The following is a 27,060-nucleotide window of genomic DNA, read 5'->3' as shown; positions in this document are numbered from 1 at the left end:
AGAAACTGAGGGAAGCTATAGGCTTTTCCTAGTTTCCTAAAAAATATGTATTTGCTACTGGATCAATCTTTTAAAAATAAGGCAAAAACATTTTTTTCATGAACTTCCTTCACCAGGCCATTAGCTCCAAATGTACAATAGTAAGTGACACTCAGTTCCGTGCTTATTTCTTCCCAATAATCGGGCTGATATAGTAAAAACGCGGGAGAGCGGGCGAACGCTCGCTCTCCCGGCACACGCACAGGCCACTCTCCTGTGCGCGATTCAGTATCTTAATTTATTTAAATTAGGCCCGGCGGTAAAAAGAGGCGCTAGGGACACTAGCGCATCCCTAGAGCCTCCTTTTGGACCGGAGCGGCGGCTGTCAGCGGGTTTGACAGCCGACGCTCAATTTTGTCTGCGTTGGTTCTCGAGCCGGCAAAATTGAGCGTCCGGTTTTCGACCCGACAGCCGCAGGCCCATTAAAAAATTTTTTTTTTTAAATTTTTTACTTTTTTAAACTTTCGGGACCTCCGACTTAATATCACCATGATATTAAGTCGGAGGGTGCACAGAAAAGCAGTTTTTACTGCTTTTCTGTGCACTTTCCTGGTGCCGGCAGAAACTAGCGCCTACCTTTGGGTAGGCGCTAGTTTCTGAAAGCAAAATGTCCGGCTTGGCTGCACATTTTGCTTTCTGAATCACGCGGGAATACCTAATAGGGCCATCAACATGCATTTGCATGTTGCGGGCGCTATTAGGTTTGGGGCGGTTGGACGCCGTTTTGGACGTGCTATTACCCCTTACTGTACTGTATCGGCCCGATAATGTTGAGTCAATAGATTCAATAGTGAGAGGATGTGCTAAAGCAGAATTGAAGCAAGACCACGAACACCGTGAAAGATATTCCTGAGCAGTAGACATAATACCCACTGTTTGTTATAAAGAGTCTGTTATATAATTAAGGCATGACCAGGGTTGAGGACAGTGTTCACCCTACCCTCACAAACCAGGTATCATGAGACAAAGTGGGAGTAGGGAAGGAGCGGAAGATTAACACTGCCACTCCTTGAAGTAGTTTAACATAGTTACTTTTCAGCTTACTGGGGTTGTGGGTAAGGGAGATGATAGACGAGCTGACTGGAGAGGCAGCAGCAGGAGTAGTAGCTGTGTTGGTGAAGTACAGGAATTGGATGGTCAGACCATTATCAGTGGGTTTACTAGCATCCAGTCTACTGATCTTCAGACCAATGAGGCCGATGCAATATCAACATGGGGAAAACAGGTGCTCATGATCTCCAGGGCGCCCAATTTAATATTTAAATCGGGTGCAGTGGTAAAAAAGAGGCACTGGGGAAATTGTTCACCCCTAGTGTCTCCTAAGCAGCGGGCGCCCAGGAGAGGTTGGCTGTCAGCTGGTTAGGAAAAACAAGACGCTCAATTCTATGAGGGTTCGTTTTCCTAACCTATGCATAGCCATGGGTTAGGAAAATGTACGCTTGTTAATTCAGTGTCCCTTTTCCTAACCTGACTACTGGCACAATTTTTCTTTTTTTAAAGGATGTCTTCCTTTTTGTTCCTCCGACTTAATATCGCCAAGATATTATGTCAGAGGAAGTACAGAAAAGCAATATTTTCTGCTATTCTGTTTACTTTTTGGGCTGCTCAGAAACTAACGGCAACTCTGGGCAGGTGTTAATTTCTGAGGGTAAAAATGTGTGTGTCAGGTGCACAGTTTTCTCCTAGGACAAACAGAATAGTAGTCCTCACATGGGTGACATCATCACATGGAGCCTGGCATGGAGTCCTGTCAAGTCCCTCTGCGCTTCAGGGTTGTTTTTGGGCGCTGTGGTAAGTCTCTTCGCTTTTCGCGGTTGAATACTGACTGTGCTGCCTCCCAGTGTCCACCAGGCATTGACCATGCGCTGCGCTCTTTTTCCCATGGTGTCATCCGGCTTCTGCCGTTGCTCCCAATGCCCCCCCCGGACCATGTCCATTACAAGGCCCCCTTGAGGTCTGTGTTTTGTGCCTGAGGGTGTCTCATTATGTCCGGGGCTGTGATTTTTGTTCACAGATGACCCCCGAGGGCAGTCATGCGTGCCTTGATAAAATGGAAAAGTTGTTTGGTGCCAAAATGTCGGAACCCTCGACTTTGGCATTGGGTGCATCAACACCAAAGAGTTGGGAGGTCTGAGCGATCCCAGACTCCTTTGGTGTCTCCTCTGCTACCGGTTACCAGACTGGAACTGGGTGAGTGGGTCTGTCCGATGTCTGTTTCTTCTCATTCCAGGTCTTGATCCCCGCCATCTTCCTCGGCTCCTGGTAAAGACTGGGCCAAGCATTGGGGGAAATCAAGAAAAGACCGCCATCTATCCTCGTCACATATGTCTGCCCACAGGAGGGCACTGGCACCATCCATTCTGCCCCCGAAGCGGTCCTGGGCCGAGGAAACCTCGCCTTTGTTCAACCCGAAGGACCACAGAGATCTCCACTGATGCTGATGGAAGGCATGGATCCCACCCGCGGTTCCGGGGAGAATTTGAATTTCGCTGCCGCCTCATCAAGCTGTCCTGTCCTCATCAGCACTCGAGGAGGAGTTGGAGAGATGTGTGCGGCTGGCAGTTGGCCGGGCCCTGCAGGGACTGAGCCACTGATTCCCCCGGGACCACCACCGAAGCCCACTCCATCAGTGCTTGCGCCTTTGTTGGACTGGACCTTCTGCTCAGTGTATTGCTGATGCAGCCTGCCCCGATGCCGCGGGCCCCCTCGTTGACGCAGGGAACATTGATTTGGTTCCCACCGGTGGCTATCCTCCTACGAGGATAGGCCATCGGTCAATGGTACCACTTCCACGCAAGACACTCTGACCGGTGTTAGCCCTCCCTGATCGTTCGGGATCGATGATGTGGAAGCTGCCGATTCCCTCTGTGCTCCTGGTGCCCACAGGATCTTTGGTGCCAGGGCACCCTCCGGTTCCAGTGGTGCCTTTGGTGCTGCCGGTGCTGCCGGTGCGGTCTCAGCATAAAAGCTCGTTGGGGGCTCCACCTCGGGTGTGCCCGAGCACACAGAGTGAGGAGGATGACCCCATATGATCCTTGGGAGGGTGAGGCATCCCCATCCTTGATGGAGGACTCAAAAGACTTGCCTCCTCCTGAGGAGAGGCGTAAGTACCCGCTGGAAGACTTAACTTTTGCCGGGTTCGTGAAGGCCATGGCAGAATCGGTGCCTTTTCAGCTCCTGACTGAGCAGGATTCCAGGCACAAGATGCTTGAACTCCTGCAATTTGTGGACGTTCCAAAAGAGGTGTTTGCAGTACCAGTGCACAACATCTTTAAAGATTTGGGCATCCAGCTATGGAAGCACCCCCATTTTCATCCCACTAGTAAACCAGAAGACTACTGTCTTATTTGGTACAACCCACCACAGGATTTGAACACCGCCAGCTTCCACACCAGTCGGAAGTAGTGGAATCCACCTTAAAGAAAGCAAAGAGATTGCGGACTCATGCTTTGGCTCCTCCAGGTCATGAGCATTAGGGCCCTGGATGCTCTGGGAAAGAGAGTCTTCCAAGGGTCCATGTTGGCAGGCCGGATTATGTTATCAGCTCTATATGAGCCAATATTCCAGAAACCTCTGGAAACAAGTTCAGGATCTGGTGGAGTGCCTTCCACAGCAATTTCAGGAGGATTTCCTGAAGGTGATCCAACAAGGCCTGGAGTGTGACAAACACGAGGTCTGCTCGGCTTATGATGTGTTTGAAACAGCGGCAGGCATTGGAGCTCGACGCATGGTCTAGCTTCGGGCCTCGGACCTCCAGCCTGAAGTACAAGACCGCCTTGCAGACCTGTCCTGTACTGGGGAGAATCTCTTCAGAGATAAGATCAAAGAAGCGGTAGCACAGCTGAAGGATAACCATGAAACCCTCCAGCAGCTATCGGCCAGCACCTCTGACCTTTGCCGAGATGGCGAAAAGCCATCTCAGCAAATCTCAAGACACCCTTTTTACAGGCTGCGGAAGTATTATCTGCCAACTGCTAGGGTGAGACCCCAGTGGGCACCAGCTAGGTCAAGAGTAAGGCAGCCACCCGCCCCTCGATTGCATCTGGCCCCGCAATAGAACCCTGCCACGGGGTTTTGACTGGCGGCAAGGGAGTTTAAGCCAGCAATCCATACCTCCCAAGGAACAACCCTCCAGTAGGGGCCATCTATAAATCTTTGCTGACCGGTGGCTGTCAGTCACCTCAGACCAATGGGTCCTATCCATCGTTCGGCGGGGGTACAGATTGAACTTCCAGTACTTCGACTAGAGCTCTCCAAATCGCTGGGCGACTGGTTTTACTCCAGGTATTTCCTGATTCCCAAGAAAAATGGAGGGCTTCACCCCATTTTAGATCTAAGGGTGTTGAACAGATTTCTCATAAAAGAAAAATTCAAAATGGTCTTGTTGGGTGTCCTAATTCCTCTCCTCAGGACTGGGGACTGGCTTTGCTCCCTCGATCTCAGACGATTACGTTCATATTGCGATCTCTCCCTGCCATCAAAAAATACCTTCGTTTTCTGGTGAGGGAGGAGCACTATTAGTATTGGGTGCTGCCTTTCGGCCTCGCATCCGCACCCCACATCTTCATGAAATGCCTGGCAGTAATGGGAGCTTATCTCAGGAGGCACCGGATGCATGTCTTTCCCTACCTGGACGATTGGCTCATCAAGAGCAACACCAGGCAGGGAGCATTACATTTTCTCCACTCCAGCATCTGGATCCTAGAGGCCCTGGGATTCCTAATTACCTGAAATCCCAGCTGGTTCCATTGCTATAGCTGCACTTCATTGGGGCCAGGCTTGACACGGTCCAGGGGAAGGTTTTTTTGCCACAGGACCGAGAGCTGACCCAGGTGTCCCTAGCAGGATTGATCTCTCGCAGCCACCAGGCCTCTGTGCACCAGATCCTGTGTCTTGGGGCACATGGTGGCGACTGTGCATGTCACGCCTTTTGCTCGACTACACATGTGCTGAGTGCAGTGGACATTGTGCTCTCAGTGGTGTCAGGCCACCCAAGACCTTCGAGCTAGCATCAGTCACCCGACCACTTCGCAATCCCTCTTGTGGTGGGAGACCCTGTCCAACCTAGAGGTGGGAATATCTTTCTAGTTTTCTCTGTCTCGGGGTGCTCTCACTACGGATGTGTCCCACATGGGTTGCGGGCCTCAGCACCCAGGGTCAATGGTCCTTGCTGGAGCAGTGTCTTGAAATCAAATTCTTGGAGCTCAGGGCAATCTGGTACCCCCTATGGGCATTTCGGGATCACTTGGCAAACAAGGTAGTTCTGGTGCAAACCGACAACTAAGTGGCCATGTGGTATCTGAACAAGCAGGGGTAAACGGGGTTCTTTCCTCCTCTGCCAAGAGGCAGTACAGATCTGGTCCTGGGCTCTCTCATAGGGTATTTTCCTGCGAGCCATATACCAGCCACGGGCCAAAAATGTGATGGATGCTTTGTCGGGCCTTTCATCCCCACGAATTGTTCCTGAAACAGGAGGTGGCGGATCAGATCTTTCGCCTTTGGTGGATCCCAGATATAGTTCAGTTTTGCTTTTCTGTGCAACAGGAAAGTGGATTGGTTCTACTCCCCAGTCAGGCCAGCTGGCCAGTTTTGGATGCTTTCACTCATCACTGGGGCACCGGCCTCCTATATACATATCCTCTGCTTCCACTAGTGTTGGACTGTCTCGAAACTTTAACAGGACTGAGGGACCATGATCCTGATTGTGCCTTATTGGCCATGACAGATCTGGCTCCTGCTTCTGCAGGATCTATCACCACGGTTTCCAATCCATCTGTAGACCACTCTGGACCTGATCACGCAGGATCAGAGCAGGCTGCTCCAGGCCTAGTCCCTCATGGGTGTGTGGATGTTGACCGGATGACCCTGCAGGCCCTGGGCCTCTCGGAGAGCGTGTCTTGGGTGCTGGTGGAATCCAGGAAGCTTTCGACCAGGCAGTCTTACAATCTCAAGTGGAAGAGGTTCTCGATCTGGTGCGAGGGAAACTGTTTGGATCTGTTCTCCTGTTCCACCCCGAGACTTCTGGACTACCTGTTTCACCTGTCTGAGGCTGGCTTGAAGGCCACCTCCATGAGAGTTCACCTTAGTGCCATCAGAACATAGCACTGGGGGAGTGGCTGTCTTGTCCATCTCAACCTATCCTCTCATGGGGCATTTCATGCGGGACTTACTTCAGCTCAAGCCTCTGATCTGACCCCCAGCAGTATCCTGGGACCTCAATGTGGTCTTGACCCATCTCATGAAGGGTACTGTTTGAGCTCCTGAGATCTTGCAAACTGAAGTACCTATCTTGGAAGGTCATCTTCCTAGTGGCAGTCAGCAAACTTCAGGCTTTAGTGTGATACCCACCTTATACAAAATGTTTTCATGAATAAGTGGTTTTGCGCATGCTTCCTAAGTTCCTACTGAAAGTGGTCACAGAGTTCCATCTCAGTCAGTTTATTGTCCTCTCCATCTTTTTTCCAAGGCCGCACTCTCACCAAGGTGAATGAGTTCTGCACACCCTAGATTGTAAGAGGGCCCTAGCCTTTTACCTGGATCAGATGGCAGCCCACTGCCAGTCCACACAACTTTTTGTCTCCTTTGATAAGAACAGATTGAGAGTCGCAGTGGCCAAGCAGACCTTGTCAAACTGGCTGGCAGACTGCATTTCATTCTGCTACGCGCAAGTGGGGCTGCAAATTGAGGGCCATGTCAGGGCTCATTCTGCATGATCCATGTCAGCTTCGGTGGCTCACTTGCATGCGGTACCCATACATGAGATCTGCAGAGTGGTGCCTTGGAGTTCCCTCCACACCTTTGCCTCTCATTACTGTCCGGACAAAGATGGTCGAAGTGACACTAGTTTTGGTCAGTCGGCCCTCAGTAATCTTTTTCAGCTGCCTCCCTCTGTGACAGATAGCACCGAGGTTGTTGTACCTGTTATCACCTAGTTGGATGCCTGTCGATCTTGTTTGTTGTTCGGGAGCAGCCCGTAGCTATGTCTTCACCCATGTGTGAGACTACCATCCTGCTTGTCCTAGGAGAAAGCAGAGTTACTTACCTGTAACAGGCATTCTCCTAGGACAGCAGGATGTTAGTCTTCATGAAACCCATCTGCCACCCTGTGGAGTTGGTTTTTCTTTGTTTATTTTTTCACAAATTCTATATTATAAGACTGAAGAGGGACCCTGTGTGGATGCATGCTGGGCATGCTCAGTGTGTTGGTCAAAGTTTCTAGAAACTTTGACAAGTTTTCTGTGCCAGGCTGCATCTGATGATGTCACCCATGTGTGAGGACTATTAGTTTCGTGGGGGGTTGAAATGCGCATCCCCTTATAGAATAAGTGATTGTGGACGTGCGTCCAAAACACACATCCAACTACAGGTTAAACAGTGCACTCAGCTGAGTGCACCTTATTGCAGCAGCCTGAAAGTTAGTATATTGGATGCTAGTATACCCATTGATAATGGTCCGTCTTAACATCGGTGCTATATTCTAATAGTAGTAGTAATTTATCAAATGTAATCCAACAAGGAAAAGTAAATCTCAACATTTGGAAAGAATTTGTAACAAAATGCTTTGCTGTCTTTTAAATTTCAGTTTAGAACACCTCAGCATAATCCTTCCCGCTATTACCATTGAACAGAAAACCTTTCTCCTAGGACAAGCAGGGAATGGTAGTCCTCAAATGGGTGACATCAGATGTAGCCCGGCATGGAAGACTTCTGTCAAAGTTTCTAGAACTTTGATTGGCACACTGAGCATGCCCAGCATGCCACTGTCTGCAAGGCCACGCGGGGTCCCCCTTCAGTCTTTCTTTCCATGGTGCAGTTGCCTCTCGCGGTCATAGAGCTCTGCTCTGTTTTCAGATTTCTTTGCTTTTTCTTGCGATTTTTTTTTTCGCTGCCTTTGCATGGGGTCCCCCTTCTTGGTTCCCCCCAGTCAGTGGTGTGGTAAGTTCTTACCTTCTTTGCAGACAGTTCTGGGGTTTTTTGGCATCTGTGTCCGCCTGGCACCTTCCGCTTGTCGGCTTGAGGCATGGCCTCTGATTTCTGTTGATGCCCCCAGTGCCCGTGGACCGTCTTTGATCTGCATGAAGTCTGTATTCTTTGCCTGGGGATTGCGGACTTTGCAGCCAGATATTTCCCAAAGGTCATCGGGTGCGTTTAGATAAAATAGAAAAGCTTTTTGGTCCCAAGAAGTCAGGGCCCTCCACGCCAGTGTTAGGTGTGTCGATGCCGTGGGGTCAGGGGGAGCCCATGGACACTGAACTATCAGTGTCCACTCCCACTCAGGCTCCTTCTCTGGAGAGGGGCGCCGGAGATCAACCACTGTCGGTGTCCTACTACTCCAAGATGTCTGATTCTTCACCCTCCTCGGCACCGGGGAAAGACCAGGCCGAGCACTGGGGAGATTGAGGAAGCAGTCACCGGTCACCATCGACGCATGGCTCCGGTTCCGAGAAGGTGCCGGCATCGGTCATGTTGCCCCCAAAGCAGCCCTGCAGAGACCAAGCTTCACCCTTGGTCGGACCAAGGAGGCCGAGGCGCTTCCCACTGATGCCCATGTCTGTGCCAGGCACCAATCTCCCCATTTTTTGAGGGAGATCCAGTGGTGCCTGCTCCTCCTCCACTTGCCCTGTCCACGGCAGCCTTCGAGGAGGAGCTGGATCGTAGGGTTCAATTGGCAGTGCTCCGAGTCCTCAGGGATATCAAACCACAGGCCCTGTCGGTGCTTCCACTGATGCCGGAGCCCAGTCCCTCGATCTTAGCACTGCTGCTGGAGCACCTCGATGTATTGCTGAGCATCTTCCCTACGCAACAGGTACCTTGGGGTTCCTCAGTTCCCCGGTGGCCATCTTTGCCTCTCCCTTGGGGCTATATCGCTGGAACTTCTCCCTCAACAGCAGGATGTGTTCCTAGTGCTCGTCCAGAAGGGCTTCGAGTGCAGTAAACACGAGGTGTGTTCCATGTATGACATTTTTGAGACATCAGCTTGCGTGGCTGCAGCAGGCATCAGAGCCCGCAGGATGGCCTGGCTCAGAGGTCCAGGAGAAACTTGCAAACTCCCTTGTACAGGGGATTACCTTTTTGGGGATAAGGTCTGGGATTCTGTGGCTCAGCTGAAAGATCATCATGAGACCCTCCAGCTTTTTTCAGCTAGCACCTCTGACTCCCCCTTGGCCAGAAGGTTGGTGAAGCAAGGGGCACGTAGGTCTTTTTACCATCAGAGAAAATATCCTCTGGTTTCCCGCAGGGTCCTCTAGGGGCACCTCCATTGCAGTTGCCAAGACCTCAGCCGAGCCCTGCTATGGGATTTTGACTGGCGGAGAGGGAGCATAAGTCCAGTCACCATGTCCTCTGTGCCGAATCCGCCTGCGCCTCTTCTGGATCATTGGTTAGCGACCACATCGGATCGGTGGGTCCTTTCCATCGTGCGCCAAGGGTATCATCTAAACTTTTAGAGTGCGCCTGAGGATGCCACCCCCCCCCCCCATGCCCTTTTTGGGGTCAGTCTCCTCATCAGGAAATACTGTTGTCTGAGCTCTCAGCCTTCATTCAGGGCAGGTAAGTCGAGCCAGTTCCTCTGCAGCAGCAGGGAATGGGGTTTTACTCCCGGTATTTCCTGATCCCCAAGAGGACCAGGGGACTCCGTCCCATCCTAGACCTACGGGCTCTGAATCATTTTCTCAAATGAGAGAAGTTCAGGATGGTCTCCCTCGGGACTCTGATCCCTCTCTTGCAGAGGGGAGATTGGCTTTGCTCCCTTGATCTCAAGGATGCGTACACGCACATCAAGATCTGCCGCAGTCACCAGAAGTAGCTCATGGGCACCAGACATTTTTAATTCAGGGTCTTGCCATTTGGCCTCGCTTCGGCACCTAGCATCTTCATCAAGTGCCTAGCACCGGTGGCAGCATACCTGCGCCGTCTAGGGGCGCAGGTGTTCCCTTGCTTAGATGACTGGTTAATCAAGAACAGTTCCTAAGAGGGGGATGCTATGGTCGCTATGCTTAACCTTTCAGGTATTGGAGTCTCTCAGTTTTGTCATAAACCGCACGAAGCCCTATCTGACTCACTGTGCTGGGTTTTATTGGCACCTGCCTGGACATGGTGGAGGGCAAGGCCTATCTACATCACGACCAAGCACTCTGGCGGTCTTGACGACCTTAGTGTGCTGGTGCCGGCGGAACACTGCCTTTTGGGTCGCATGGCAGCCACGGTTCATGTCACACCCTTTGCCCACCTACGCATGTGCAGGGTGCAGTGGACCCTAGGGTCCCTGTGGCAGCAAGCCTCCTAGGACTTCAGCATACGTATCTGTGTCACTCCACCACTCCAGATTTCCTTGTCCTGGTGGGAGGACCTAGCCAATCTGAAACAGTGAGTTCTTTTTCAATTCCCCTCTTTCCAGGTTGTCCTCACCAAAAATGTATCCACACTGGGATGGGGTGCCCACGTGGAAGGGCTTTGCACCCAGTGCCTGTAGTTGGCTCAGTAAGCTCAGTGCCCAATCCACTTCCTGGAGCTCTGAGCGATCCGTTACAGCCTGTGGGTGTTCCGGGCCACTTGGTGAACATATCTGTCCTCATCCAGACCGACAGTCAGGTAGCGATGTGGTACATCAACAAACAGGCACAGGATTGTTCCTCCTGTGCCAGGAGGCGGTTCATATTTGGTCCTGGGCCCGCTCTCAGAATATATTATTTTGAGCTGTCTACCACGCGAGGACGAAGAATGTAGTGGCAGACTGCTTCAGCCGTGCTTTTCGGCCCAATGAGTGGACCCTGGACCCAGCGGTAGCGAACATGATCTTCCGTCTTTGGGGAATCCTGGATGTGGATCTATTTGCCTCCCCCTGCAACAACAAGGTGGAGTCCTTCTGCTTCCTCTGTGGGAAGGATGGCAAACCATCCTCGGGTGCCTTTGCTCGCCACTGGGGCAAGGGACTTCTGTATGCATATCCTCCATTCCCGGTGGTGATGATGAGGATGCTCCTGAAGCTCCAGCGGGACAAGGGGGCCCATGATCCTCATAGCTCCCTCTTGGCTGCAGCACCTCTCTGTCTGGAACCTGATCAGTCTGGGCACCTCCCCGACTCTAGTCATACAAGATCATGGCAGGATGCGCCATCCCAATCTCAGGGCATTGTCTGATGGTCTGGATGTTGAAAGGCTAGTCTTGCAGCCCCTGGCATTATCTGACTATGTATCCCGGGTTCTGGTTGCCTCCAGGAGGCTTTCGACTAGAAGGTCGTACAGCCTGAAGTGGAGGAGGTTTGCTGTCTGAGGTGAGCAGCATGGGTTGGATCCATTTACCTGTTCCGCCCCAAAGCTCTTGGACTATCTGTTGTACCTTTTGGAAGCTGGTTTAAAGCCCAACTTTGTCAGAGTGCATCTCAGTGTCATTGGGGCTTATCACAGGGTGAATGGTATGCCTGTCTCAGGGCAATCCTTTGTTGGGCATTTCATGCGTAGTCTGCTTCAGTTGAAGCCTCCTCTTCATCTTCTTCCTGTATCCTGGTACCTTAATGTGGTCTTGGCTTGCCTCATGAAGGATCCCTTTGAATCTATGCGCTTGTGTGACCTGAAATATCTGACCTGGAAGGTCATATTCTTTGTTTCGGTCACGTCAGCATGTTGGGTCAGCGAACTTCAAGCATTGGTGATGTACCCACCATATACGAAGTTCTTCCACGATAGGGTGGTTCTCCGTACTCACCCTAAGTTCTTGCCTAAGGTGGTTTCGGACTTCGATTTAAACCAATCTATCATTCTCCCTACATTCACACCCAAGCGAACTGGCTTTGCATACCTTGGATTGTAAGAGGGCCTTAGCATTATACCTTGAGAGGACAGCAGGCCATAGGCAGTCCACACAACTCATCTCGTTTAATAAGAACAGAATGGGAGTTGCTGTGGCCAAACACACCACGTCTACCTGGCTAATGGACTGCATCTCTTTCTACTATGCACAAGCAGGATTCGAGCTTGAGAGCCATGTTAAGGTTCACTCCTTCCGGGCCATGGCATCTGCGGTGACTTACTTATGTGAAGTTCCGTGGTGGAGATCTGCAGAACTGTAATGTGGAACTCTCTCCATATGTCCGCAGCTCACTATTGCTTGGACAGAGATGGCTGCCAGGATAGTAGCTTTGGCCAGTCGGTCCTCTGTAACCTTTTTCGGATCTAAATAAACTCGTCCATCTAGGGCCCTGGTTTTTGGGTTTAGGTTATTTTCCTCCTTTACCAATAGCACCTAGGTAGTTGTGCCCGTTGGCACCTATTTGATGTCTGTTGGTCCGCTTTATTCAGAAATAGCCTGCAGCTAGTTATTCACCCATGTGTGAGGACTACCATCCTGCTTGTCTTAGGAGAAAGCAGAGTTGCTTACCGGTAACTTGTGTTCTCCTAGGACAGCAGGATGTTAGTCCTCATGAAACCTGCCCCCCCACCCCGCGGATTTGGGTTTCTCCTATGTTTATTTTGATTTTTGTAATTTTCTGTAAAGAGACCAAAGGGGAACCCCATGTGGCTGTGCAGATAGTGGCATACTGGGTATGCTCAGTGTGCCAGTCAAAGTTCTAGAAACTTTGACAGACAGTTTCCATGCTGGGCTTCATCTGAAATCATCCATGTGTGAGGACTAACATCTTGCTCTCCTAGGAGAACCCCTGTTACAGGTAAGCAACTCTGCTATACTGTCCAATGTATTCTTTTTCTTGATGGGTGAAGGTAACACGAGTTATTTAGATGGTAATTTTTAGAAAGTCTTATTTCTATTATAAATAATTATTATTTTTAGGATTTTTTACATTTATGAGAAATTGTATTTTTCTTTCTTTCCTATGTTAATTGATTGATGTATAAAATGTGAACCGTAGAGATGGACTTTTTGTCTAATCAACGGTATATAAAAACTGCTTAAATAAATAAATTATGGTCTGGTGCAGAGCACTTGAAATGCAGGAAAGAAGCCCCGGGATACAAGTTGGAAGTTCTTTCCTTTGCCTTTGGTTGTCTATGCCCTTCAGCAGGGAGATTTGATGCCTTCCTCCATCTCCCACCCCTGTGTCTTAGTCAGGTCAGCTATAATTGCATGACCTATGATGCTCTGCATTCCCTATCCTGTTTGGATACTCCTGTACAATCTATGCCTCAGAAATGTTTCACATGTAAATCCCAACCTAAGAGCATGTGGACATGTGCTTCTGAAATGGAAGAACACGAGGCATGCTAGAAGCCTATTGGAGAGAACACAAGGCATGCTAGAAGCCTATAGGAGCCTATAAAGTGAGAGATTTATATATAGATATAGATCTCTCTCTCTCTCTCTCTCTCTCTCTCTCTCTATATATATATATAGATATAGATATTGATATCTATATTGAGCCACATGATTTCCCCCATCTCCTAAGTGTTGTATGTTCGAGTCATGACCCCCTTTTCAAATGCTGATCACTATTCTCTCAAGCTAAAGGAAGGACTGAATTTTTCCTGAGATTTTCTTTTTTCCTCAACAGCCGCAGTTTGGCAGAAGCCTGTTCTGAAGGGGATGTAAATGCTGTGCGAAAGTTGCTAATTGAAGGTCGAAGCGTTAATGAGCACACAGAGGAAGGAGAGAGTCTCCTTTGCTTAGCCTGCTCTGCGGGATATTATGAGCTTGCTCAGGTTGGTTGCTTTTCTTGCTCCTCTTGCCATTCGTTGGCATGTTCTGTAGTATCATTTTAAGGTGACGAATGCTTTGCTTTATTCTAGCATACAGAAGCCCTGCTAGATGAGGTAGATTTCATGTCATGCTTAAAATATAGGCTACTGGAAGTGAGTACACAGTGCTGAGGTTGTCATCTGGTCCTGGTGATTTGTATTTTGTCCTTTTTATTAGCAGTTAACTATCTTTGATTTTAACCTTTTGTTGCCCTTTCTGTCTCAAGGTGCTACTTGCTATGCACGCTAATGTTGAAGACCGAGGTATCAAAGGAGATATAACACCTTTAATGGCTGCTGCTAATGGAGGGCATGTTGAAATAGTGAAGTTGCTGCTAGCCCATGGTGCTGATGTCAATGCACAGTCCTCCACAGGTAATCTTACCTTTGTAAGCTTGCCACTGAACAGTTTACTGAAATGTTAAATGCCTGGGAACATAGCAGGAGACTAATTTCCTGAGTGCTGAGGAGGTATGTGCTCAGCTGGTGGGAGGGAAGGAGAAATGAACGGGACTGTAGTGATATACAAACTTTGCTGGTGTCCTGAGTGAGGCAATAGTCCCTATCCCTTGTTGGAGGGCTACCAGTAAATGAGCTAAGGAGTAAATGGCCAGTAGTGATCTGTGATACTGTAGTAATGGGCTAGTACCATGAGTGTTGAATACCGCGGGGTCTGCACATGAGGAGTTGCCGGACGGGCTTCCTCTTCTGCTGTGGCCTCTAGCTTTTTCTGCTGCTGGTGGGATTGGATCCACCGGCGGCACCACGAGCCTTCTGCTTCTGCCGCCAGTGGGATCGGGCCCACTGGTGGTACCATGGGTCGTCTCCTTTCGCTGCCAGTGCACTCAGTTGCCATGGTAGTATACTAGCATGGCAATTAAAAAGATAATTTGAACCCAGAACTTAAAAATTAAACATGTTGAGTGGATGGTTTTATGTGATAACGATTAAGTTAGAAGTAATTTTGCATAATTCTATCAAGAATTGTATGTGGCTGAGCAAATTATTAAAGAAAAAGCTATAAATAATTACCTGATTGAGGTAGCTATGCCAAGCTTATCCACAGAAATGCTGGATGGCGATATCATGAGCTTTGAAACTGACACATCGATATCATCTCTCAAATTAAATAAATCCCTGGGATTAGATGGCTATACTGGGCAGTTTTATAAAAAGTGTAGGGACTTGTTAAATCCATAATTACAGAAGCCGTATAACTCGTTATTAGAAGATCCAGTATTACCAAAATCCATTGAACCTAGCTGACATTACAGTACTCCCTAAACCAGGAAAGGATGCTACTTTGTTTAGTTCTTTTAGACCTATTTCACTTTTGAATGTAGATTTAAAAATCTTGGTAAATTTTGGCTTCTAGGTTTGAACAAAGTAATGCCAGATTTGGTGCAGGCAGACAGGCAGCAGATAACATCAGCAAAATAGTAAACTTGATTAGGGAGGCAAAAGAAATAGTTGGTGGACGTGGTGGATGCTGAAAAGGCATTTGACTGAGTAGACTGGGCTTATATGTTTAAAGTTTTAGAAAAGATAGGATTGGGCCCAAAATTTAAACTGGTTGAGGGCACTATATTCAGCTTTCAAGGTGTGCATTAAAGTAAATGATACGAATTCCCCAATATTTGATTTAGAAAGAGGAATGAGGCAAGGATGTCTGCCGTCACCTTTGTTATTGGCCCTGGTTATGGAGCCTTTTGCAGGGAAAAGCAGACAAAATGAGGATATACGTGGTATTGTGGTGGCACAGAATCAGTTCAAGATCTTGTTATTTGCAGATGATATCCTGCTCACAATAAATCATGTACTATTTATGTTAGTGGCTAAAGAATTAGAGTTTGGAAGGGTGGGTTCAAAGTTGATTATGTGGAAATCGGATTTGTTAAATTTAAGTCTAGTGGAACTGCACACAAGACAAATGATTCATTTCCTTTCAGATGGGCAAAGGAGAGTATTCAATATTTAGGGGTCCAAATTGGGTCAGACTGGTGACAATTATTTCAGTTAAATTATCCTCTTATGGAGAAAACAGCAAAAGAGGTGGAACTGCGATCCCTTCATCAGTTTTCATGGCCAGGACGAATAGCTACAATAACGATGACAGTTTTACATAGATTTATTTTTTTTCCGGTGCTCACTATTGAGGTGCCTGCCAAGTTTTTGAAGCAGCCACACAAACAGGTGTTTCACTATATTTGGAACAAATGGGTAAAGAAGGGTGGGTTAGCTGTCCCAGATTTCAGGCAGTACTGTGACAGCACAGTCGAGAGCCATGTACCACTGGTTTCCAAAAAGCAAGATTAAACAGTGTATATTGACCGGGGGGGGGGGGGATCACAGGAAGAAATGAATGCCAGGCTATGGTGGCAGCACAGCGAGGGTTCCAGTAACAGGGGAACCCCTTCACAGCACTAACATTGGAAACTATAGATGAAATCCAAGATTAGCCTTACAGAGCATAACATTCATTCCCTGTTAATGCCACTGGGTATAAATGTTGGAAAGGAAAGGACGACATAATATTCCACTTATTTTAAAAGGTAGAATAGATTGGGGATATGGTGCTGTGGGCAGTTATTTGGCAAAGATTAACTGCTGGGATTTGAGGTGTTGAAAGGTAATATAAACTACCACAGTTTGAATACTTCCAGTATATGCAATTAAATCGTTGCCTAATCCAAGACCCAATTAGGAGCCAAGTAGCTTGAGCTTTTTCAGACTTTGAAGTTATGTGTTTTAAACAGTATGTGTATAAAGGTTTGCTTTCTAAATTGTATTTGATGTTATCTCCACATAGTAGGGAGAAATCTAGGCACATGATGCGATGGGAAAAAGGTAGGGGGGAAGGTCATGAATGAGAAAGATGTGGGAAGCATTCTTCTTGGGCGTGGGTATCTGCATAGTGGCAACGAATTACAAACTATTGTACAGACTTCTCCGCGGACCTGCAAAGTTCTAAATTTGTAGGGTGTCAAAAAAGAATTACAAAACCTTAACATTCAGTAGGCAGTGCTTTATCCAGCCAAGCTCAAGAGTTTTATTAATAGTAATGCTATGGTGCTTCTATATGAGAAAGCTGCAAAGGAGCATGTGGCCTAAGTAGTCAATGTGCCACTATAGATGCAAGGAACCTTGCTGCTCAGTGGGCAAATCATTTGGTCTGCGATCGTGAGATTTTTCCTTTTTCTGATTACACTGTCTGTTTTCTTTTCTCTAACTGACTATAGAGCATTTATGATAATGCCTGAAATGAAGGTCTGAGAGGGAAGGAGTGCTATGAAGATGAGGTTTACATTTTAGCAGGCGAGTGAGATGAGCTCAGTCGCCAGACATTAGTAAAGCATCCATCAGAAATTTGAGAATTGTCCCGGCCCTCTGATGCAGCCATTATATATCGAAATGCTACAGCATCGGGATAAGAGAGAATTGAGAAATCAGGACAGGAAATTCGAGCTAATAGAGAAGTGAAAGCCGAGACAGGAAATTTAACATAACATTTAAAAAGAAATAACCCAGTGGAAATAAAATGGGATAATAGAATATTGGGAGAAGATATTTGAAAAACGTCCGCAAACATATTGTATGCAAACACTTTTTTAACAAATGGATATATTTGTTTAAATTTTGTAATGTTAAACTTGATAATGGTATGTTTCACAGGGTTGTGTGGTACACAATATAGATTGTATATATATATTGGTATAGGTCTTTGTGTTTACAATCGTTTTAAATGTATTCTTTTTTGTAAAAACATTTTGTCAAAGTAATTTATTCATGTAAAGGCAATTTGAATGTAATTGAGGTGTAATACTTATAAATGCTGAACATGTTACGATAAAGGTATGAAGTCTTAGAAAATGTGGTAAATAGGATATTTGCTGCCCTTTGTTTTATTTGAGAGATTTATCGTTTAGTGGGTGCAACCTTAGCGGTTGTTCATGTTGTAGTGGAGTATATACTAATAAACACGACAATTTAAAGTTTGGAGCCCATGTACAGGTTGAGGGAATCTTATTTCCTCAATATGTGGTATGTTTTTCTTCAAGCAAGAAAGTTTTTTTCAGAACACTGTAGTATTAACCTGGTTCAGTTATGTTCTCTTTTCCAATGTTTTCAGTCTATTATTAGATATCAAATTACTCATGAATCTGGTTGTGCTCCTTAAATGTCAGGAGGATTTCATCTCCTGTTAAAAGGAAGCAAATTCTTCACAATGCAAACAAACAAAATTCAGATTCTACTGCTGCAGTCAGTTATATGAGAAACTTAAATTTGGATGGGTTATGCAGTTATATTATTCCACATTTAATTCTAGGAGTAGGGGAGTATGTATTCTCATTGACAAAAATTTACATCATTCCCTTTCTAACCCTGAAGGGAGATACAGAAACATAGAAATGATGGCAGAAAAAGACTAAACGGCCCATCCAGTCTGCTCAGTAAGCTCCCATACTTATCAGTTTCACAGACCACCAAGGTCAGGGCCCTTGTTGGTTGTTGTTTGAGTCCAATTTCCCGCCACCCCCTGCCGTTGAAGCAGAGAGTAATGTTGGAGTTGATCAAAAGTGAAGTATCAGGCTTATTGGTTAAGGGTAGTAACCACTGCATCAAGCATGTTACCACCATGCTTGTTTGTCCAGACTGTACAGTTCAATGTCCTTGTTGGTTGTTGTCTGAATCTAATTCCCTTTTTCCACATTTAGGGTAGTAACTGCTGTATCAAGCAAATTACCCCCATGCTTATTTGTTTTCCCAGATGGTACAGTTCAATGTCCTGGTTGGTTATTGTCTGAATGTAAATCCTCTCTTCCACATTTCCCCTTGCCGTTGAAGCAGAGAGCAATATTGTAGTTGCATTAACCGAATGAAGGCTTATGGGATAAGGGTAGTAACCACTATTCCAGCAAGCTTACCCCCATGTCTCTCTTCATTCATTCCCATCCTCTAGCCTTTAGGGATCCACAGTGTTTATCCCATGCCCCTTTGAAATTATTCACAGTTTGTCTTCACCACTTCCTCTGGAAGGGCATTCCAGGCATCCACCACCCTCTCCGTGAAAAAATATTTCCTGACATTGGTTCTAAGTCTTTCTCCCTGGAGTTTCACATCATGACCCCTAGTTCTACTGATTTCTTTCCAATGGAAAAGATTTGTTGTTGACCAACCTTTCAAGTATCTGAAAGGCTGTATCATATCACCCCCTGCTCTTTCTCTCCTCCAGGATATAAATATTTACATTCTTCAACGTCTCCTCATAAGTCATTTGATGGAGACCACCCACTATTTTGGTTACTCTTCTTTGGACCACCTCCATCTTGACTCTGTCCCTGTTGAGATAACTGTCTCCAGAACTGAACACATTACTCCAGGTGAGGTCTCACCAAGGACCTGTACAAGGGGATTATCACTTCCTTTTTCTTACTAGGTATTCCTCACTCTATGCAGCTCAGCATTCTTCTGGCTTTAGCTATCGCCTTGTCACATTGCTTCACTGACTTCAGATCGTTAGACACTTTCACCCCAAAGTCAGTCTCCTGCTCGCTGCCCAATACATACAGTTTTTTCGGATTGTCACACCCCAGATGCATGATTCTGCACTTCTTGGCATTGAATCCCAGTTGCCATATCTTCGACCACACTTCCAGCTTCCTTAAATCCCTTCTCATTCTCTACTCCTTCCGGCGTGTCCACTCTGTTGCAGATCTTAGTATCATCCGCAAATAGACAAATTTTACCTTTCATCCATTCCGCAGTGTTGCTCACAAAGACGTTGAACAGAACCGGTTCCAATACCGATCCTTGTGGCATTCCACTTAGCACCATTTTCTCTTCAGAGTAGGTTCCATTTACCATCACACGTTGTCTTCTATCCATCAACCAGTTTGTAATCCATGCCACCACCTTGGCGCTCACTCCCAATCTTCTCATTTTGTTCATGAGTCTTGTGTGGGACTGTATTAAAAGCTTTACTAAAATCCAAGTAAATCACATTGAGCGCTCTTTCCTGATCCAGTTTTCTAGTCACTCAATCAAAGAAATCAATCAGATTTGTCTGACGGGACCTTCCCTTGGTGAATCCATGCTGCCTTTGATCGAGCAACCCACCGGATTGTAGATAGTTCAATAGCCTTTCCTTCAGTAGAGTCTCTATAAATTTTCCCACCATCGAAGTGATGCTAACCAGCCTGTAGTATCCAGCCTCTTCTCTGCTCCTACTCTTTTGAAGGGGAACCACCACAGCTCTTTTCCAGTCACTAGACACCATACCCTTTTCCAGGGATCTATTGTCAGGTCACACGCGAACCCACCAGCACATCTGTGAGCTCCCTTAGTATCCTAGGATGAACATCCTCAGGCCCCATGGCTTTGTCCATTTTCAGTTTTCCTAGCTCTTCCCATATATTCTCTTCCATAAATGGAGTTTCGTCTACTCTACCCCCTACTATAGTTTTGTTAACTAGCGCTGGTCCTTCTCCAGGGTCTTCCATAGTGAACACTGAACTGAAGTATTTAATATTTCCGCCATTTCTTCATCTATCTCAACACATTGATCCTTTTCACCTTCAATTTCACTATACCACTTCGGACCTTTCTCTGATGTATTTGAAAAATATTTTGTCTCCTCGCTTTACCTCCTTGGCAATCCTTTCCTATGCCTGACTTTTTGCTTTCTTGTTTACTTTTTTTGTCTCCCTCAGTTTCGCCAGATAATCTTCCTTGTGTTCCACTTTTTGGGAACCTTTATATTTCTTGAACGCTGCTGCTTTTGCTTTTATTACGTCAGCCACCTCCTTTGTGAACCAGATTGGTTTCTTATTTCTCTTACTTTTGTTTACTATTCTATCACACAGATCTGTTGCTTTTGTAATTGTTCCTTTTAGTTTGTTCCACCTCTCCCATTTTCTGCCAGTCTTCAAGTCCCACCTCCAGGTATATCCCCATTTCAGCAAAGTCTGTATTTTTGAAATGCAAAACTCGGGTTTTGTGTGACTTCTCCGTATCCTATTTGTGATATCAAACCATACCATTTGATGATCATTTGTGCTGAGGTGGGCACCCACTCGGACATTAGAGACATTATCCCTGTTAGTGAGCACTAGATCAAATATAACTCCTCCCTCGTGGGTTCCATCACCATTTGAACAGAGCCCATTGCAGAGCATCCTCTATCTCTCTACTTCTGGTAGATTCTGCAGAAAGGATATGATCTAGCTCACTCAATTTATTCAATACACTTCACATTAGTAGCCTGAGTTTTTCTATAACCTTACAGATAGCTTACAGATAAAATTTGCCATTTTAGGATTTAAACATCTGTGCATAGGAGGTGCTTGGAACATGTCCCCAGACCCATTAATTGATAAAACTTCAGTGCCCAAGTCCTGTCACATTCCTGTTTCAGCTACTAAGGACTTAATTTTCACTTTTAATCTCATTGACATCTGGAAGCATCCACACCCCAATAAAAGATTTTTTCTACTCACCAAGTTGCAACATGTATACTAGGATGACTATTCTTTATGTACTCTTTATTTAGTTTCCAGGATTTAGGAGGGAGTGGTATTATGACCAGCATGATATCTGATCATCACCTTTTCAGTATCCATATCTTTTTTGAAACCATGCTTGAAGGAGTAGAGAGAATGAAAAGTGATTTAAGAAAGCTTGAAGGAGTTGAAGATTTGGCAGCTGACATCTTATCATTCATGCGTCTGGGTTGCTTTATTCCAAAAGAACTGTATGTGATTGGAGGAGGAGGGGGGAGGGGTGAAAGACTGATGTGCATGGACCGAGAGTGGGATATTGGGGTAATAGTGTCTGGTAATCTGAAGATGGCGAAGCAATGTGACAAGGCAATAGCTAAAGCCAGAAGGAATGCTGTGCTGCACAGAGAGGAATAACCAGTATTGAAAAGGAGCTGATAATGCCCTTGTACAGGTTTTTGGTGAGGTCTCACATAGAGTACTGTTTTCAGTTCTGGAGTCTATATCTCAAAAAGGATGGAGGCAGGATGGAGGTGGTTCAGACAAGGGTGACCAAAATGATGTGGGGACTCTATCAGAAGACCTATGAGGAGAGGCTGAAGGATCACCTGGAAGAGGAGATGCAGAGGAGATATGATACAGACCTAAAAAGTTTTAATGATGCATGAACTTCAACCTTTTTCTGTTGGAAAGAAAACTATAGAACTAGGGGTCATGAAATGAAACTTCAGGAGAGATGACTCAAAAACAAGTTCGCAAAATATTTCTTAACAGAGTGGGTGGTGGATGCCTGGAATGCTCTTCCGGAGGAGGTAGTGAAGACTAAAACAGTCAAACAATTCAAAGGAGCATGGGATAAACCCTGTGGATCTCTCAAGGCAAGAGGATGGAAATGAGAAAAGTGTGCAGCGGGGTAACTTGCTGGTGCAGCGGTTACTACCCTTAGTAGAAGGCATGGAGATTACTACCCTTAACCAATAGCCTTGATGCTTTTAATGCACCTGCAACATTGCTCCCCGCTTAGACGGCAATGGGAAAAATGGAATTGGATTCAGATAAGAGAGCCCTGACTTCCATGATCTGGAATACTGATACACAGACTTAAGGGGAAAAAGCATAGGACTGCTTCTGCGGCCAAGTCCTAAGGAAAATGAAGACAGCGTGCATGGGGGTAATTTGCTGGTGCAGCATTTACTAACCATAGCAGAAGGCAAGGATATTACTAACCTTAACCAATACGCCTTGATGTTTATAATGCAACTGCAACATTGTTCTCTACTTCAGCAGGGGAAAAGGAGAATTGGATTGAGACAACAACCACAAGGGCCCTGACTTCTAAGTTCTGGGGTACTGATGCACAGACAAGGGAAAAAGCACAGGACTGCTTCTATGGCCAAGTCCATAAGCAAAGCACGTCAAGCAACACTGTCTAAATTTTCAAGAAAGCTCATCACCCAGTAAAAAGTTGTTAGCTGCAATTTTTATGGGTTATCATAAGCCTTGGACATCTGCACAGAGCAGCAGTTACTGCTTCCCTTAAGAGAAACATGGGAGTAACCTGCACAGAGTGGTAGTTACTACCTTAAGAAGCTTGCTGGGCAGACTGGATGGACCATTTGGTCCTCTTCTACTGTCATTTCTATGTATTGCTTGGAGGTGGCATTCCAATTTCATTGGCTACCTTCTGTCACCCCCACCCTGTAGTTTAAATGCCTAATGACGTATGACTGGAATTTCTCACTTATTCTGTATGTACCAGACAGGTTAAATGCATGGTTAAGTTATTACACAGAAATTGCAGCACCCCCATTTTTTATTCTAAAGTCTTCTCAGGCACCAGTACCACCTGCTGGAGAGGATGTGGAGAAATGGGCACCTGCTTGCACATGTGGTAATGCCAGGGTGTACGTCAGTTCTCCCAGGACAAGCAGGATGGTAGTCCTCACATACGAGTGACATCAGATGGAGCCCTGTCATGGAACACTTTTGTCAAAGTTTCTAGAACTTTGATTGGCACACTGAGCATGCCAAGCATGCTACTAACCCTGTAGCCACCAGGGATTCCCCCTCAGTCTCTTTTTTTCCACGCAGCAAGTTGCCTAGCGGTTAGGAGCTCTGTGAGAAATTCTCACAACTTTTCCTCACGGAACTTTCGAAGTTTATTCTTCATAAAATTACCGACATTGGGGTCCCCCATCAACATCTGCTCCCTCCGTTGCCCGGTAAGTGAAATCCCCGTGATTTGCACTCTATTCCCGCCGGCATTTTCTTCGGTGCCTGTCATTGATCGCGCGCACGTGCCAATTTTTCCTAATGGCGACTGGATTTAGAAAATGCCCTGAATGTCCAAGGACCATGTCCATAACAATATGTACCCTTGACTCTTTAGAGTTCTCTCATAAGGATACTGTGCTTGGAGGAATTTCTAATTACTTATCCGAAATCCCTCTCTGCACCGTCTTTTCATCTCCTCTTTTGGAGCTGAATTACATCTTACATTAGCCAAAGGATTCTCCCGACTAATTGTGCAGTCACACTATCCATCCTCGCCAGTTACTTGCAATCGAACGACACCCTCGATTCAACTATTGCTCTAGCTAGAACGTATAATTTCAACAATTCATTTCACCACACTGGCACAAATGACCAGAAGCTTCACATGTTGGACTTTCAGTCTGTGTTGTCATTTGTGGACACAAGACAAATCTGATTGCAAATCTACCATTCAGGCATATAGTACTAGGGTGACCTTCACTATGGACATCTCCCTTTAACGTTGGAGTGCCCAGATCAGAAGTCTTCAAACTCCATACTCAGATATGGCCCTCAGTGCCATATAAAGGCAATTTCCTGGAGTTTTCGGAAGAGTTGGTACATTCTCTAGGCTTTAAAGAAGTGCCTCTCTATCCAGGTAGTCTTCATTTGTCGACCACCAGGTTGCACGTTAATACTCGAACACACATGGCAGTTCAAACTCTACCACCTCTGCCAGAAAACACAGAGGTTTTATCCTACTCCGTAGTGCTACGCAGTATGCATATGGAATGTATTAACGTCTCCGACTCAGCCGACAATTCCAGCCCCTTGGTTGGTGCTTGGATACCCTGTTGTGGGCAGAACCATCCACTAGCAAACTTCATCAACCATCCACTCTTGTGTCCCATCTGATCCGCAAGAATGATGCTTCTGCTCCCAACACATGAACAGAAGAGCACCATCCATAGATGCCTTAACTCTTCCTCGAGATATAGGTTTGCTATAGCTGTCCCATCAGATGCCACTTATAACAAGACACTCGTGAAACTGCAACATGACAAAGGCTCCATGATACTCATGGCCACTTCAGACGGTGCCATGTCAACTTCCATCTTTCTGGTGCCGTTCCTCCCATACTTGTAGTTTTCACGGACACTTCCACGTGGAATCCTTACCGTTCTATATGGCAGGGGTCTACCTGGTAGTGTACATGGAAGGACTTTATCCCATTCTGGTCCACATTCCACTTGGAATCGGTAAAATTGGACTTTATTGGATCTTGCCCGACTCTGGCCGAGTTTCGCTCTACGAGCTGCCTCAGGGGCTATTGCAAATAAATAAAAACAAATAAAAGGACTCACAAACATGAATATTTGTAACAACAAATAAAATGCAATATAAAACTTATATAAATCATATAAAATAATATGACAAAAATAAAGATAAACATATTGCACTTAAAAGTTAAAATCACATTGCTCACTTGTTTGTGTGTAAATATACATATGCAAATATTTTATAGGACAAGTGTATATTTGTATGTACAGATATTAGTGCAACAAACAACAAACAAAACTGATAACTATAAGGTGTATATGATTGTAAAGGACTAAAAAACAGCCAAAAAGAAATCATAATATATTATCTGTATCAAAACACAAAATGAAAAAACAAGGTGAACCAGGGTGTATAGAACATAAGAACAAACAATGTAGTAAAACTAAAAGAAATAAACAAAATAAATCAACAAACAAAATCCAGTAAAGTAAATTGAAAAAATTAAATCAAAGAAAAGGTGTGGATGGTTCCCAGAATTTATTCTGAAAATTTTTTTAAGTACCTTTTTGAACCACTCGATTTGGCTCAGATCAATGCAGACGTTGTGTGTATCATAGTCGGAAGAACATAAGTTAGCGAACTATCAGACCTATTCTACAAACAGATGCTGTCAATCACAGACCACTGTGAGGATTACCGGTTTGTTTTCTTGGACCACATTCCACTTGTACACTTTGTATGGCGGATCTTCCTCTGGCCAAAGTTACCTCAGAGCGGTTACTGTACCTCATGCAGGTATGAGGGATGTTCCGTATCAGCTCAATCCCTGGTGAGTTGCTTCATGACAAGCTTATTTTCACCTTAAGCTCTCTACAACCATCAATCATGGCATACCACAGTACTGTAGTCCTTGCACTACGACTCTGCTAGTTTAGATATCTTACTACGAAATTGTTTCCTAGTAACCATAACATCTGCTCGCACTGCTGGTAACTCGCGCCCCTCGTGGTGTATTAACCATGATCTGATAATTCTCCACACTCACCTACATACCGTCTTCAGGTGATTACTGATTTCCACAGACTCACTCCATACTTTTCAAGAATCTTACACTCACTCGAGGGCTCAACCTTTCCACACCTTGGACTGTAGCATATAGCTTGCATATTATCTGCAAGATCTGTAGTCCACATGACATCCACCCAACTCTGGTTTCTTTTCTAAAACTAACCTCGAGTTATGGATATAACACCCTTCTTCGCCTGCTTTAACGAATGCGTTGTATTCTGCCATGAGCAAGCGGCCCTTCCACTTCTGGAATAAGTGAAGGCATTTCGATAAGACCATAGTAACGTCAGTAACATACAACCGTCTGAAACTGACTGCCAACACCTATGAGACTGTGACATGAACTTATCTCCACTCCTTCGCAGTTGGCTAGTGCCTAGACAAAGCCGAATGACACCATTCTGGCTTTTCCCTGTATGTACTATGAAATTCTTCCATCTGTAAAACCCAACTCGTCCTACCACGACCCGTTGTGAATTTCAGTCTGACTCATAGTTGCCAGCAACACCCAATTGTTGTGCCTGTTGCACGTGTTCGGTGCTGCTTGGCCCTATACGTACGACTCAGCCTGTAGGTCGCTATTCACCCATATGTGAGGACTACCATCCTTGTCCTGGGAGAAAGCAGAGTTGCTTACCTGTAACAGCTGTTCTCCCAGGACAGCAGGATGTAGTCCTCACGAAACCCTCCCACCACCCCGCGGAGTTGGGTTGGCTTACGTCTTATTTTATTTTTCGCTCGTAGTTTTCCTACAGAGACTGAGGGGGGGGGACCCCTGGTGGCTGCAGGGTTAGTGGCATGCTGGGCATGTTCAGTGTGCCAGTCAAAGTTCTAGAAACTTTGACAAAAGTGTTCCGTGACAGGGCTCCATTTGATGATGTCACCCATATGTGAGGACTACATCCTGCTGTCCTGGGAGAACACCTGTTACAGGTAAGCAACTCTGCTTTCTGGTCTCAGGTGATGCAGGGAATTTGCAGACATTCTAGGTTTCTCTGTAAATGTGCCAGTGTTTGGCCTACTAAGTAAATGGGAAGGGTCCTGAGTCCTAATGAAGCATAGGATTCTGGTTGATCATGTCCTTCTAGCTGCTGGGTTTACCATTGCTACTTTTCGGAAATCCAATCCTCATATAGATTATTGGCGTGGCTAAGCAGAGGACATAGCCAATATAGAAAAACTAAGGTACAATCTAAAAGGCAAAATTTCCAAATATTACAGAATATGATATCCTA

At 45.9% G+C, this 27,060-nt stretch overlaps 1 protein-coding gene across 6 annotated transcripts in view; it reads left to right on the top strand.

Annotated features, from left to right (window-relative positions):
* ANKRD17 (ankyrin repeat domain 17) overlaps positions 1-27,060 on the top strand; it is a 488,939-nt gene that overhangs the window by 161,179 nt on the left and 300,700 nt on the right. For all 6 annotated transcript variants that reach the window (XM_029598806.1, XM_029598799.1, XM_029598782.1 and 3 more), the window contains exons 4-5: positions 13,544-13,691; positions 13,955-14,102. In XM_029598806.1, coding sequence (XP_029454666.1) covers positions 13,544-13,691; positions 13,955-14,102 — 296 coding nt within the window. The remainder of the gene's footprint in view (positions 1-13,543; positions 13,692-13,954; positions 14,103-27,060) is intronic.

The sequence above is a fragment of the Rhinatrema bivittatum genome, chromosome 1 (genome assembly GCF_901001135.1).
Source record: "Rhinatrema bivittatum chromosome 1, aRhiBiv1.1, whole genome shotgun sequence".
In the NCBI taxonomy this organism is placed as follows: domain Eukaryota; kingdom Metazoa; phylum Chordata; class Amphibia; order Gymnophiona; family Rhinatrematidae; genus Rhinatrema; species Rhinatrema bivittatum.
Note: the sequence above shows the minus strand (reverse complement) of the source record. Positions and strands in the feature narration are given on the sequence as shown.